Source organism: Patella vulgata, chromosome 2, assembly GCF_932274485.2.
Source record: "Patella vulgata chromosome 2, xgPatVulg1.2, whole genome shotgun sequence".
NCBI lineage: Eukaryota > Metazoa > Mollusca > Gastropoda > Patellidae > Patella > Patella vulgata.
Window position 1 is genome coordinate 84,495,103 of NC_065880.2, and position 12,992 is coordinate 84,508,094.

Here is a 12,992-nt window from a genome sequence, read left to right on the forward strand (position 1 = left end):
CTTCAAACGGTGGGTGTGAAGCATCCAATTATCGGTGAGATTGAAACTCAATGGGTGTGAAGCCAGAAAAGATTAACAAGCAATCACCAATCAATTATCGGTGAGATTAAAACTCGCAAGCGCCGGTCTGTGTTGATTACTTTGATAATGTTATATATTCTTTGTTGATTATAATCTCTTGTAAGAGTGCGCTGGGTATTTTATTTTAGTTACTCATGTCAAATACCGCGACATTATATAAAAATTGCCGCGATTGAAGAATCATTATACATTATTGTATTCAAAATGTCTGAACGTCCTGCAAAGCGTGCCAATGCTTTGTTATTGTTAATTATTTAATGTAATAAAATTTTGAAAGTACAGAAAGGTTTCATTTTTAAAGGGAATAGCATTCTCGTGATTCGAAGCTACAAGGTTTATCATTTTTAAAGGGAATAGCATTCTGGTGATTCGAAGCTACAATATAAAAATACTTCCGGTTTTCGAAGTTACAGTATTTCCGGTTTTGGAGAAAGCTCAGTATTCCGACACGCTGTGTGATCCGAAATATTGTAACGATCCCGTACGATGTCGGATGTGACAGAGTCCACTGTACTTATGGAAAACAATTACCAATTTATTTAGGCGACGTTTCGCAGAGTATTCTCTCAACGTTTTTTCAAGCTAATGTATTGAGAGAATACTCTGCGAAACGTCGCCTAAATAAATCAGTATTTGTTTTCCAAAAGTATGTTTATAGTTTATTTATATACAGTGTATTTCCAACTAACAATACAATAGTTTGCTTCTGAGTGAAAGGTTTTGCAGGGGACAATACTCTTAAGCCTGGTCACCAGAATGTTAAATCATTCAACCACCTTTCAATACCTTACAATCCAAACTGACACGAGTTATCCACAATATATTTCTTTTCATTTCACTGATTTTTTTTTTTAGAAAAGATCGATGTTTATAACCCACATAATCATAGCTCTGGATTCACACGTTCCAATATCCACACAAGATAGTTGTATATAAAATGATATTTCTTTCTCCAGTTGTTCTTGTCAGTTCATCAATTTGGGTTCAATAAGTTCATTCCAATTTAACTCAATCTGAAAACACATGAAACAAGAAGACTATAGTCATCAAAATCACACATACTTATGGAAAAGCAGTTAATTATTTATTTGCGCAACATTTCGAACAGTATACTCTCAAAGTTATCAAGCTAATACAGAATATATATAGCTGTTCTAGTTTATTGCTCTATCCAGTTACTAAATGCCTCTAAAAGATCAACACTGTAGTCATCACAATCCCACACCCCTTTATACCAAAAACTATGCTAAATCATCAGTTATTTTATAATCTCAAACATAGTCGCAAATTAATATTTTAATATTTTCCACATTACAGACACCTGTATGTAAAATTTGCTTCCGTGCAACCCAGATTATTAAACCATAGAAAATTATATTTTATTCTTTGAGAGTGCAGTTTGGCTCCAGGCCCGAAAATACGGAGAAACTTTCTTGGTCAAAACCGGGAGTGAACCCGGGATCTACAGAGAGAGAGAGAGAAATGGGGTTTAATGTCCACTCGACACGAACTAGGTCATTTCAGGACTAACATATGGTTTAATTTTATTTCAATAATTCAGTTGCGCATAGGGGTCTTTAGCAGTGGGAGGAAACCGGAGGACCCAGAGAAAACCCACGAGGTTGGACAGGCGACCCTACTCCTTGTCACGTACAACCGGGGATTCGAAACCACGCCAGTCGACTCAATGACAAACTTTATGATACAGCGCACGCACGCTAACCATTCGGCCTTCCACCTCCCCCCCCCCCCCCAGGATCTACAGGTTAGTGAGCTAATGTCTTACTCACTGAATCACTGTGGCTTCCCTAACATTACATTTACTTACATTATACTCTTGAAGTTTAGATTCTGAATCTGTCTGTTCAGTTTCATCAGGAATATCAAATTTACCAGGTTCTGTTTTAGTTTCTGTTAAAAAAAACAAAAAATAGGTTCGAGATTTTGTCAAGATTTTAAAAGTGAAAGTAATAAATTTAATTTCAAACGGATGATAATTTTGGTCTCTACAGCATCCACAAGAATTTTCAAGTGGATCAAGGGCCACATTTCAATGTAGGCATATAAAAATGATAGAAACCGTAATACCAACATTACCTGCGATATCACCTTGTTTGAAAAAGGACATAAAGCTGTTTACACATATTATAATACCAACTGTATAGAGAGAGGGTTTAACTTCTACTGACACAAACTAGGTCATTTCAACAACCAGGGAATCGAAACCATGCCAGCTGACTCAACGACAGACCATATGATACAACGTGCACACGCTAAACATTTGACCATCCAACCCCCCAACTGTATAAAAATAAAAATATTTTCTTACTGATCTGACCAATCAAATGAAGGTTTATCATCTTTGTAGCATTATCATATGATACAACACCAGCTTCCTAAAATAAAATAGATGGAGAATTGAGATTAAACACTAATAACTTGTTAGGGATTACATGGGATTAATCCTTTTTTGTAAGTTTGTTTCCTTTTGTTCCCTTGCAAATCCAACGACTTTGTATAATGTGCAACTATCCCCAGATCCCTTCAGCGGCTTACAGAGCTATTTTGTCTTGTCTTCTAGGTCGCTGGTTCATCATTTCGTATGATGTGAACATCATGCACTTATTATTAGGTTCAATATATTTCGGGGAACTTGCTGAAAACCGACATGTCTAGGTAAACAATTCTATAATATATATGTTCTATAGTGTCCAAATCGGAGATTTCCAAACTACAGAATGACCATTCTGAACCTACTGGGCTAATGCCATACAGTGTGCTATGATGAGGGAACTTTTGTCCTGGACAGCTGCACTACGGCCTACCTTATTTAGAATTACAACTATCAAGGGTTTTTTTTTTACATACACATGCCAATGTTTACACAAGGCCTATTTTTCTTCCCATCCGAATAACTATAGAAAAGGTTTGGTTCTGGTTAAAAAAAAATAATTGAAACGAAACGGGTTTAATGTCCTCGACTGGGCTAAAGATAGGCATATGCCATGCAGTGTGCTATAAGAGATATTTTGCTCGGATAGGGGCACTACAGCCTACTCTTATATTGAATTCCAACTGCCAGGGTATCTTTTACGTGCACGCCAATGTGTACACTGGACCTTGATTTTTCATCCTATCCAGGCCTTCAGTACCACTAACAGGGATGGAACTATGCCGGAAAATCCTGATGAACTTCCTCAGCCAATGCAGGGATCAAACACAGGAACTTCAGGTTACTCACAATGCCCCCCCCCCCCCAATATATTGTTTTTATTAAAATACAGAAATGTTATTAATTTCGAGTAGTTTGTACATTACCTTGTAAGCTGATACTTCTGGAGAATAGGTTTCAGACAATTCTAAAATCTGAAATTAAATGATAAACTTAAACATACCTTATGCAAGAGCTAAATCTGATTATTGCAAGTCTTTATTTAGGCTTCAGATGTCATAGAAATTATAAATTAGATCTTTATTTACACAACAAGCACAAAATCAACTCTGTAGACCCACGGATGGCTTGGATTCGGCTTGGATTTAAACAGGATTTCGTTGATTGATTAAATTTTTAAATGGCGTCGTAAGCGGAGATTAACCGTTACGTTGACGTGATACTCCCGGAAATAATTTTAGATCGAGGCTAAATGATAGATTGTACGAAGCGAGGCCGCTGTTGAGCGAGGCCGCGTGTCAGTCAATTTGATTGAAAGTTTGATATACATGTATACGGCCTTGATATTATGTTTAGTTGTGGTTAAAATGAGAGTTTGGATGTCGGTATTATAGGCTACGCTCTTTTGTCACTTGCGTTTACAGAAAAATTATAGAAATTGATAAACATCGCAGCTAACATCACCCCAGTTGAATTGCAGCTACATTGGATCACTGTTCGGGAGTTACGCAGGCCTACCAGTTACAGTACAAGAGTACACGCAGGCTAACAAGAAGTCGGCTATACTTATGCCTCATTGATTTGGTCCCTTCCTTTCAAACTTTCCTTTCTTATCTATATATTAAAAGTCTTATTTTTAATTTGTAGTAAAAATAAATGTGATACGAATTGAAATGCAACCTCGTCTCAAACCACAGCTATTAAAAAAAGGTTACTTGATAATCGAGATTATGTAGGAGTTGACTCCCATTTCTAGTCAAAAATTACATTAGTGATAACTTGTTCAGAATAACGTAATTTGACTGAAATTTTCAATATATTCTTCTTTCATCATCTATTTTTGAACTGTTATAGCAAGAATGGCCAAATCTCTATAAAAATCTCCTATAATGTATCTTTAACTATATTACTGGACCTGGTTTCACAAAGCATTCTCAGACTAATGAATTTACTCAACTTTCAATACTTTTTGAGAAATATCTTTGTTCCAGAAACACACAAATTTGCACTTAGTTTCTTATTGATGTATTTGATACAAAAGTTTAAGGATCATATTTTGGTTAAAATATGGTGAACAATTTTGAGAAAATTCTTTGCTATTAATCCTATAATATCCTTATTTACCTGTATTTGGATACATACGTTTATGTCAATTCCCATTTCCGTATTGAAGCTTATCTATTATTAAGCATTGAACCAAAATTTGTTAAATTAATTTATACTGTAGTTTATGTTGATTAATTTTTAAAGTTACAATTTCATATTTTTAAGTTATATTTTTAAAATGTATTAAAATAAAGCCCTAAAATAGATGGTATCTATAAACAGTCCTACCTTGTTAAAGAATAATCCTACTAATCCTATAATTCACTATTGCCAGTTGAGAAATTGGCAAAAATATCATTTTCAACTTTAAATTCAAACGTTTGAAGATAGCTATTCCATGGGGGGGGGGGGGGGAAATAGAAAAACAAGGGAGGTAATTGTGTTATTATTTCTGGGGTCAAGGGATTTTTAAGAGGGAGAATAATACCTATAATCGTATAATAGTGAGTTGACAACCTATTGATTAAAAGACATAGAAATAATCATGTTTTGACTTTCTTAGAAAATATGAAATTATCGCTTTAACTAAAGTCTGAGAATGCTTTGAGAACTCAGGGCCTGATTTATTCTACTTGCTGAAAATACAGTAAATGGTGATGGTGAAGATCACCTGGTTAGTGAGAGAGAGAGAGAGAGAGAGAGAGAGAGAGAGGGTTTAACGTCCACTCGACTAGGGCATTTCGGGACTAACATATGGTTTAATTTTATTTCAATAATTCCCTTGCGCATAGGGGACTTTAGCAATGGGAGGAAACCGGAGGACCCGGAGAAAACCCACGAGGTTGGACAGACGACCCTACTCCTTGTCACGTACAACCGGGGATTTGAAACCACGCCAGTCGACACAATGACAGACTATATGATACAGCGCGCGCACGCTAACCATTCAGCCATCCAACCCCCCACCTGGTTAGTGAACTAGTGTCTTACGCACTGAGATTTAATGTTGAATCTACACAAACTAGGTCATTTCGTGACTAACACATGATTCAACTTTATTTCTTGCATGTAGGGGACTTGAGTGTAAGGGACTTTAGCAGTGGGAGGAAACCGGAGGACCTGGAGAAAACCCACGAGGTTGGATAGGCAACCCTACTCCTTCCCATGTACAACTGCGGAATCGAAACCACTCCAGTTGACTCAATGACAGACCTTATGATACGTGCACAAGCTATCTATTAGGCCACCCAAACCCCCTCCTCCCTGAAGAGGATCGAATACAGATACTTCTAATTGAAAATCATTTTAAAATGTACAAACCTTATAAGCTATTTTATCACCAGCTCTTGGTGGATCATGTAACACTGGGAATGTATTATAATCTTTAAATGGTATAGCCTCAAAATATTCACTATCTAGAGAATTCTCTCCCTTGTCAGAACAACCTGATGCCTGTATAAAAAAGTTTAAATGACAATATAAATAACATCATTTCTGGTGAACTAATTCTATTCATGACCCCTCGTCCAACCTAAAGTATGAAATGAAATGGGGTTTAACGTCCTATTGTTCTGCTCTGAACTGGGCTAATAAAGACGGGCATACACCACACAGTGAGCTATGAGGGAAATTTTGCCCGGACAGTGGCACTACGGCCTACTCTCATATCGACATATCAAATTTCAACTGTCAAGGGATCTTTTATGTGCACACCAATGTGTACACGGCATCTTTGGTTTTTTTTGTCTCACCCACGAACTAGACAGCTGTCCATGGCAGGCCCTCCGTCCTGTATCACTGACAAGGGGGGAACCACACAGGAAAATCCGGATGGATTTTCTCGGCCAATGCAGAGATCGAACACCAGAGCTAGCGAGCCAGCATCTTATCCACTTAGCCACCGTAATCCCCCCTGGGGCAATGAAGACAGGCATACGCCATGCAGAGTGCTATGAAGGAAAATTTGCCTACTCTTATGTTTCTTACTTGACCAACACCAGGATCGAACACCGGACCTCTCAGTTAACAGACCATCTTACTGAGCCACCACTACTCCCTCTTTCTTCCAGGTAAGTTGAGAACTAAAGGAAGGGAAGTGAAATGGGGTTTAACGTCCACCAAACAAATAAGGTCATTTCGGGACTAACATATGGTTCAATTTTATTTCAATAATTCGCTTGTGCGTAGGGGTCTTTAGCAATGGGAGGACCCGGAGAAAACCAGGGAATCGAAACCATAACAGTTGACTCAATGACAGACCTTATGATACTGCTAACCATTCAGCCATCCTCCCAAGTGAGAACTAAGTTAAAAAACTACTGGAATACAAAAACACAAACCTCAACAGGTATTTCTTCCACTGATTGTTTCGAATTCTCAGGTTTTTGACTCGTACTAGAATCTTTGCCCGGTTTCATTGAAACAATTCTTGAAGAGTTTGAATCATCTTTAGTTACTGTTAAACTTAAATCTTCCTCGTTTCCATTCGTTGTAGTTTGTAATCGAATCTCTTTCAGGACCTCTGTGACTTGCAGACCTCTCATTTTACGCATGCTTTTATTGCTTGCTCGGGGATACGAATTGGGGGTTTGGGAACGAGGCTTTAGAATAGAAGGCATGCGAGCACTAGATATTTCTGGGGTAATAACTCTAAATGAAGTTGACGGAACAGGGGGGGTAAGTGCACCCTCCACATTTTCATTATCAGAGTCTGATTCAAATTTGATTTTAACATTGTTAGGACGTTGATCACTCGGCAAGTTCATTTTAATATCTTTAGTCGGTTGAAGAGGTGGAGTGGGTGTTTTGGGAACAGGTGTCAAACTTTTTCTCTTTCGATTTCTTTTACGTTTCTTTTTGGTCTTTTCCGCAATTAAAATGGTTGGCATTTCACGACTTATTTCCATAACTTCTGGCTCATTGTTTGCAGACACGACATTTAAATCTGGGCTTACAGTTTTATTTCTTTTCAGTTTTTTTTTTGCTCCGATTCCACCGTTTTCTACGACACCGTCATCACTTTGCAACAAGTGAACAGTTTCTGATATATTGAAATTTACTTCCGCATGGTTGTCACCTATATTTTGGTATTCTGAAGCATCCACTGCCTTTGTTTTTACTGATTTGTCTTTTTTCCGTTTCTTTTTACGCTGATGATTCTCCAGATCGGTTTCCTCTGTATCATTAGCTGAGGCTGATGGTATTTCAGCATCGGAAGGTTTCATCCCATCAATCCTGAAAAATACATGTGGGAAAAAATCAAGAGAGAAATGGGATTCAACGTCCACTCGACACAAACTAGGTCATTTCGGGACTAACATATGGTTTAATTTTTTTATTTCAATAATTCGCTTGCGCTTAGGAGTCTTTAGCAGTGGGAGGAAACCAAAGGACCCAGAGAAAACCCATGAGGTTGGACAGGCGACAATACTCCTTGTCACGTACAACCGTGGAATCGAAACCCCGCCAGTTGACTCAATGACAGACCGCATGATACAGCACGCGCGTGCTAACCATTTGGCCATCCACACCCCCCGCCACCCCCCGGGGAAAAATCAAGCCTTGACTCTAAGATGATGGGAATAAGATATATAAAATGTTGAAATGAAGGGAAGACAGATGATGTGAGACTTTGGGCTGCTGGCTTACCAATGCTGCAAAGGACAAATATTTAGCTATGTGAACTCGTCAAATATCGAGGAGCCACGGTGACTAAGTGAGTAAGACACTGGCTCGCTAGTCTGGAGGTCGCAGGTTCGATTCCGAGAAAGTTCATCAGGATAATCTGGTGTGGTTTCCCCTTGTCAGTGGTGCAAGACTGAGGGCCTAACAAGGGACAGCGGTCTGGTCATTCGGATGGGACGAAAAACCAAGGTCCCGTGTAGACAATGGCATTGGTAGTTGGCATTCCGGCTAAATGTCCCTCATAGCACACTGTATGGCGTATGCCCGTCATCATTACCCAAGTCGGGGTAGAACAGTAGGACGTTAAACTCCATTTTATTTCTATCTAGAACATAATACACTTCATTTTCCTCCAACAAGGAGTTAGAGCAAGTAGAAGTGGAATTAAGGGGCTTTAAGAAATGCTAACCCTAGATTTGTCTGCATGACAGCGATTTTGCTGTTTATCTTTGACACTTTCTTAGAGACATTCTCGACTGTTGATTGAATTGCATTCTGGTTCATTTGTAATGAGACCATCGTACTCTGTAAAGTCATCAGTTGACATTGTAAACTATTAAACATGGACAGTATCTGCTGGTTCTTTATCGCTCCTGAAAACAAATGAAAAATGAAATGAAATGAAATGAAATGAAATGGGACTTAACATCCTACTGTTCTAACTGGGCTAATGAAGACGGACATACGCCATATAGTGTGTGCTATGAGGGAATTTTTGCCCGGACAGCGGCGCTACGGCCTACTCTTATATCAAATTCTAACTGCCAAGGGATCTTTTACATGCACGCGGGTAGCGGGACCTCGTTTTTTTGTTCCATCCGAACAACTAGACAGCTGTCCTTGTCAGGCCCTTCGTCCTGCATCACTGTGAAGACAAATGAAATGGTATGTTTACTTAGCATTTTATTGTGATTTGAATAGAGTATTAACAAATTACAAGTTAGTCATCTCTCCTGGAATTAGCAAATGATCACAATTTTCAAGGTTTTATGAATTTGAGTGCGCAAAAAAAAAAATAGCACTCACGAAAATCCCGAATTCTTTTTGTCAAATTTTTAAAGGCCAAAATCTTGTCATATAAGCTTACACTCCTAATCCACAACAATACCTGATGTGATGGCTAAATCTATTTGTTAAGGCCAGCTCAATTTTTGTCAAGGCCACTGAGATGTAAATATGGTTAGGGCAAGTGATTGTTGGCGAGATTGAAGGGTAAGCTTTGGGGCTAGGTCGACGGTTAGGGTTAGGGTTGGGATTAACGCTAGTCCTGTTTACATCTCGTGACCTTTGATGAAAAATCGAGCTGGCCTTATTATTTAGCACTAACCCTACAAGAACGTGGGTAACAAATGAAACCAAATAGAGAGGGAGGGAGAGGGAGAAAAGGGGTTTAATGTCAACTCGACACAAACTAGGTCATTTCGGGACTAACAAATGGTTCAATTTTATTTGAATAATTCGCTTGCGCTTAGCGGTCTTTAGCAGTAGGAGGAAACTGGAGGACCCGGAGAAAACCGACGAGGTTGGACAGGCGACCCTACTCCTTGTCACTTCCACACGGGATTCGAAACCACGCTAGTTGACTCAATGCAATCCAAACACCCCTCTATAATATCAATGGAAAATATACATATTTCCTTGGATTGAAAAAAGGTTTTCAAAAACCCAGACTATCTAGAAGGAATAGTGGAATATTTTTTATTTAATGAAAATTTATTTATTTTGAAGAATTTCTAGGTCAAAACAATTTGCGAGGCTTATAAGTTTTTAATTTGTTGAAACAACATATGTGATTTTCAGATCAGTGAGGTCAGTCCTCTCGACACACCCATATTGGAGTGTTTTTTAAAGTTATGCTTATTATTATGGCTCAAAACAATAATTGTTCAATTGCATAGACTTGAGAACTGGAATGTCGATCAAGTTATTGGGTTTAGAGAATTGATAGCAATTAACTTCTGCATGTGCTGCAGAATAGAGAGAGAGAGAAATGGAGTTTAACATCCACTGAACACAAACTATGTCATTTTGGGACTAACATATGGTTCAATTTTATTTCAATAATTCGCTTTGCGTATAAGTTTTTAGAAGTGGGAGGAAACTGCAGGACCTGGAGAAAACCCACGAGGTTGGACAGGCGACTACTCCTTATCACGTACAACCAGGGATTCAAAACCACGCCAGTTGACTCAATGAGACCTTATGATACAGTGTGCACGAGCTAACCATTTGGCCATAAAAACCCCCATGTACTGCAGAATAAAATGACAGCTCTCGCAAAGTTAATACCCGGTACCATAAGTGTTCTTGTTCATTTTTGCATCAATCCGATTAAAACACAGATCCTATTTCGTTTCGTTTTTTATAGTTCAAAATTTCGTTCTACTTGTCTTTACTACACTAGGATCTGGAAGACTTGTTATATAACAGGCGTTCTACTTGATGTGAGGAATTAGTCAATGAAACTGTCAGTTACGGCAAGTTCTTGGCCTTTTTATGCATGGAACTGTGGGTAAACCACTAGAAACGACAACACTGATTGATTAATTAATGTCAGAAGTCATGGGGTCAAAAGCCACTCGTTTGACCCCTGACGTGAACTCCCACTATAACTTGACAGATTTTCATGTAGTGTAGGCCATCGAAAGTATAAAAAACTGTATTTTCATTTTTGCATGAGAAGTTGTATGTTCACTATACCATACCTGAACTATGTGAATTTTTATCACTAGAGGAGTCCATCATGGGAATAGGAATAAGATTCATCTTATTAGATGACAAACCAATCGCATCAAGATCTATCATATGTCTACCATTCATCATGTCAGATTATTCACCATCTAAAATATCAATAAATTTATTAATTAAATGAAATGGGGTTATTTTGGTACCAACACATGGTTCAATTTTTATTTCAATCATTTGCTTGCGCGTAGGGGTCTTTAGCAGTGGGGGAAACCGGAGGACCCCGAGAAAGCCCACGAGGTTGGATTATTAAACATACATTATGGGAGATAAGATAATGAGATGGCAGTTCTCGCTATAATAGTTAAAAACTAGATAGTGTAAAGGTAATTTGCTGAAAATTTCAGTCAAATTGATCCACTATGAGCCGAGAACGAAGCGGGTGAAATTTTCGTATAGTCTCGGTCATCATTACTAAAATCATTAATATAAACAGCATAGTCTCGGTTATCCACTGTTTTGATTTAATTATCAATGAGCGTTAGCAGCATATAGGATTCTAATCCAGTCGATATCGAAGACTAGCCTTGACATCGAGAGTTTATTATGGTCTGGATAAGTTAATTAATGTCTAATTGATAATTTAGATAACATTTCAGGCCTAAAGAAAGACTTGTAATAAGCAGATATTGCTCTTGCATAATGCATGTTTAAACATAATTATTTGTTAGTCTGAAAGAAAGTGCTCAAACTCAAGATTGTTACGAGTTTGAGTCAATAATTTAAAATTGTGCGGAAGACATAGCGGCTCAATAACCATGCAGGAAGCCCTGGGATCGATTTCACTGTTGGTTCGGGGGTGTCAGTGAGGTGGCATGCAAGGAAAAGTGTCCCGTAACTGGATGGGACGAAAAATGATATGATCGAGTAGAATTAGGTGGCAGGTCGTTCACCTTACCCGTTGGTGCTTTAGTCATTTCAATGCTTAAACATGCATTATGCAAGAGCTAAATCTGCCCAATGCAAGTCTTTCTTTAGGCTTCAGGGGCCGGTTTCACGAAATTTTAACTAAGATAAAATCAAAGATTTTAGAAATTTGATTGGATAATATTAGATTGATTTTAGTGCTTAGCCAATCAAACTTGAAGTATCTACTAAAATTTGGATTTTATCTTTAGTTAACATTTCGAGAAACAGGGCCCAGATCTTTATTATCATCTATTTTTGAATTATTATATATATAATATAGCAAGGATGACCAAATATTAAACTCTTAACTAATGTATCTTTAAAGTGAGAATTTCATATTTTCTAAGAAAGTCAAAACATAATCATTTCTATGTCTTTTGCTCAGTAGGTTGTCAACTCACTACTGTACGATCATAGGTATCATTCCCACACTTAAAACTCATTCGCCCCAGAAATAATAACACAATGATCTCCCTTGTTTTTCTATTCCTCCCATAGAATAGCTTTCTTCAAACATTTAAATTTGAAGTTGAAAATTATATTTTTGCCAATTTCTCAACTGGTAATAGTGAATTATAGGATTATTCTTTACTAAGGTAGGACTGTTTGTAGATACCATCTATTTTAAGGCTTTTTTTTAATACATTTTAAAAACATAACTTAAAAATATGAAATTATCGCTTTAAAAGACGAATATTCTGTATACACCATCCCTAATTACGGAATTGTTTCTTTTGTCATGCATTTCTGACATCTCAACAACTGACATTCTCTGCCAAGCACAGATATTTACTCTGGAGGGGAAGTGAGAAAGGGAATTGATTTTATGTCTATGACTATCATGAGTATGACCTGAAATTTCTGCAAACATTTTTCAAGATTCAGACAAATATCTCAGAAACAAAAATTGCAATCTATTTCATTTCAATGATATCTGACAAATATGAAAATACCATGTATGGCAAAGTATTGGAAATATTAGTGGCTAATTCTCGGTCAGCTATAACAAGAAGTTTCTTCTTCTATCTCATTTTGCACGTGTTGCTGTTGTTGTCAGACCGAAAAACTAAACCAACCTTGACCTTTCTCCCGATAAAATTTAGTCACGTGACATCACATTTAAATTATTTTTATC

The 12,992-nt window shown here is 37.6% G+C and overlaps 1 protein-coding gene across 1 annotated transcript; it reads right to left on the reverse strand.

Annotated features, from left to right (window-relative positions):
- Positions 1 to 701: 701 nt before the first annotated feature.
- LOC126812104 (coilin) lies at positions 702 to 12,953 on the reverse strand. Its single transcript, XM_050538350.2, has 9 exons — positions 12,811 to 12,953; positions 10,909 to 11,043; positions 8,613 to 8,796; positions 6,859 to 7,753; positions 5,840 to 5,971; positions 3,400 to 3,447; positions 2,411 to 2,477; positions 1,910 to 1,992; positions 702 to 1,094 (listed from the first exon to the last, which is right to left on the reverse strand). Exons 2-9 carry the CDS (start codon positions 11,024 to 11,026, stop codon positions 1,047 to 1,049), a joined length of 1,575 nt encoding a protein of 524 aa, XP_050394307.1. The 5' UTR covers positions 11,027 to 11,043; positions 12,811 to 12,953; the 3' UTR covers positions 702 to 1,046.
- Between the last annotated feature and the right edge of the window lie 39 nt (positions 12,954 to 12,992).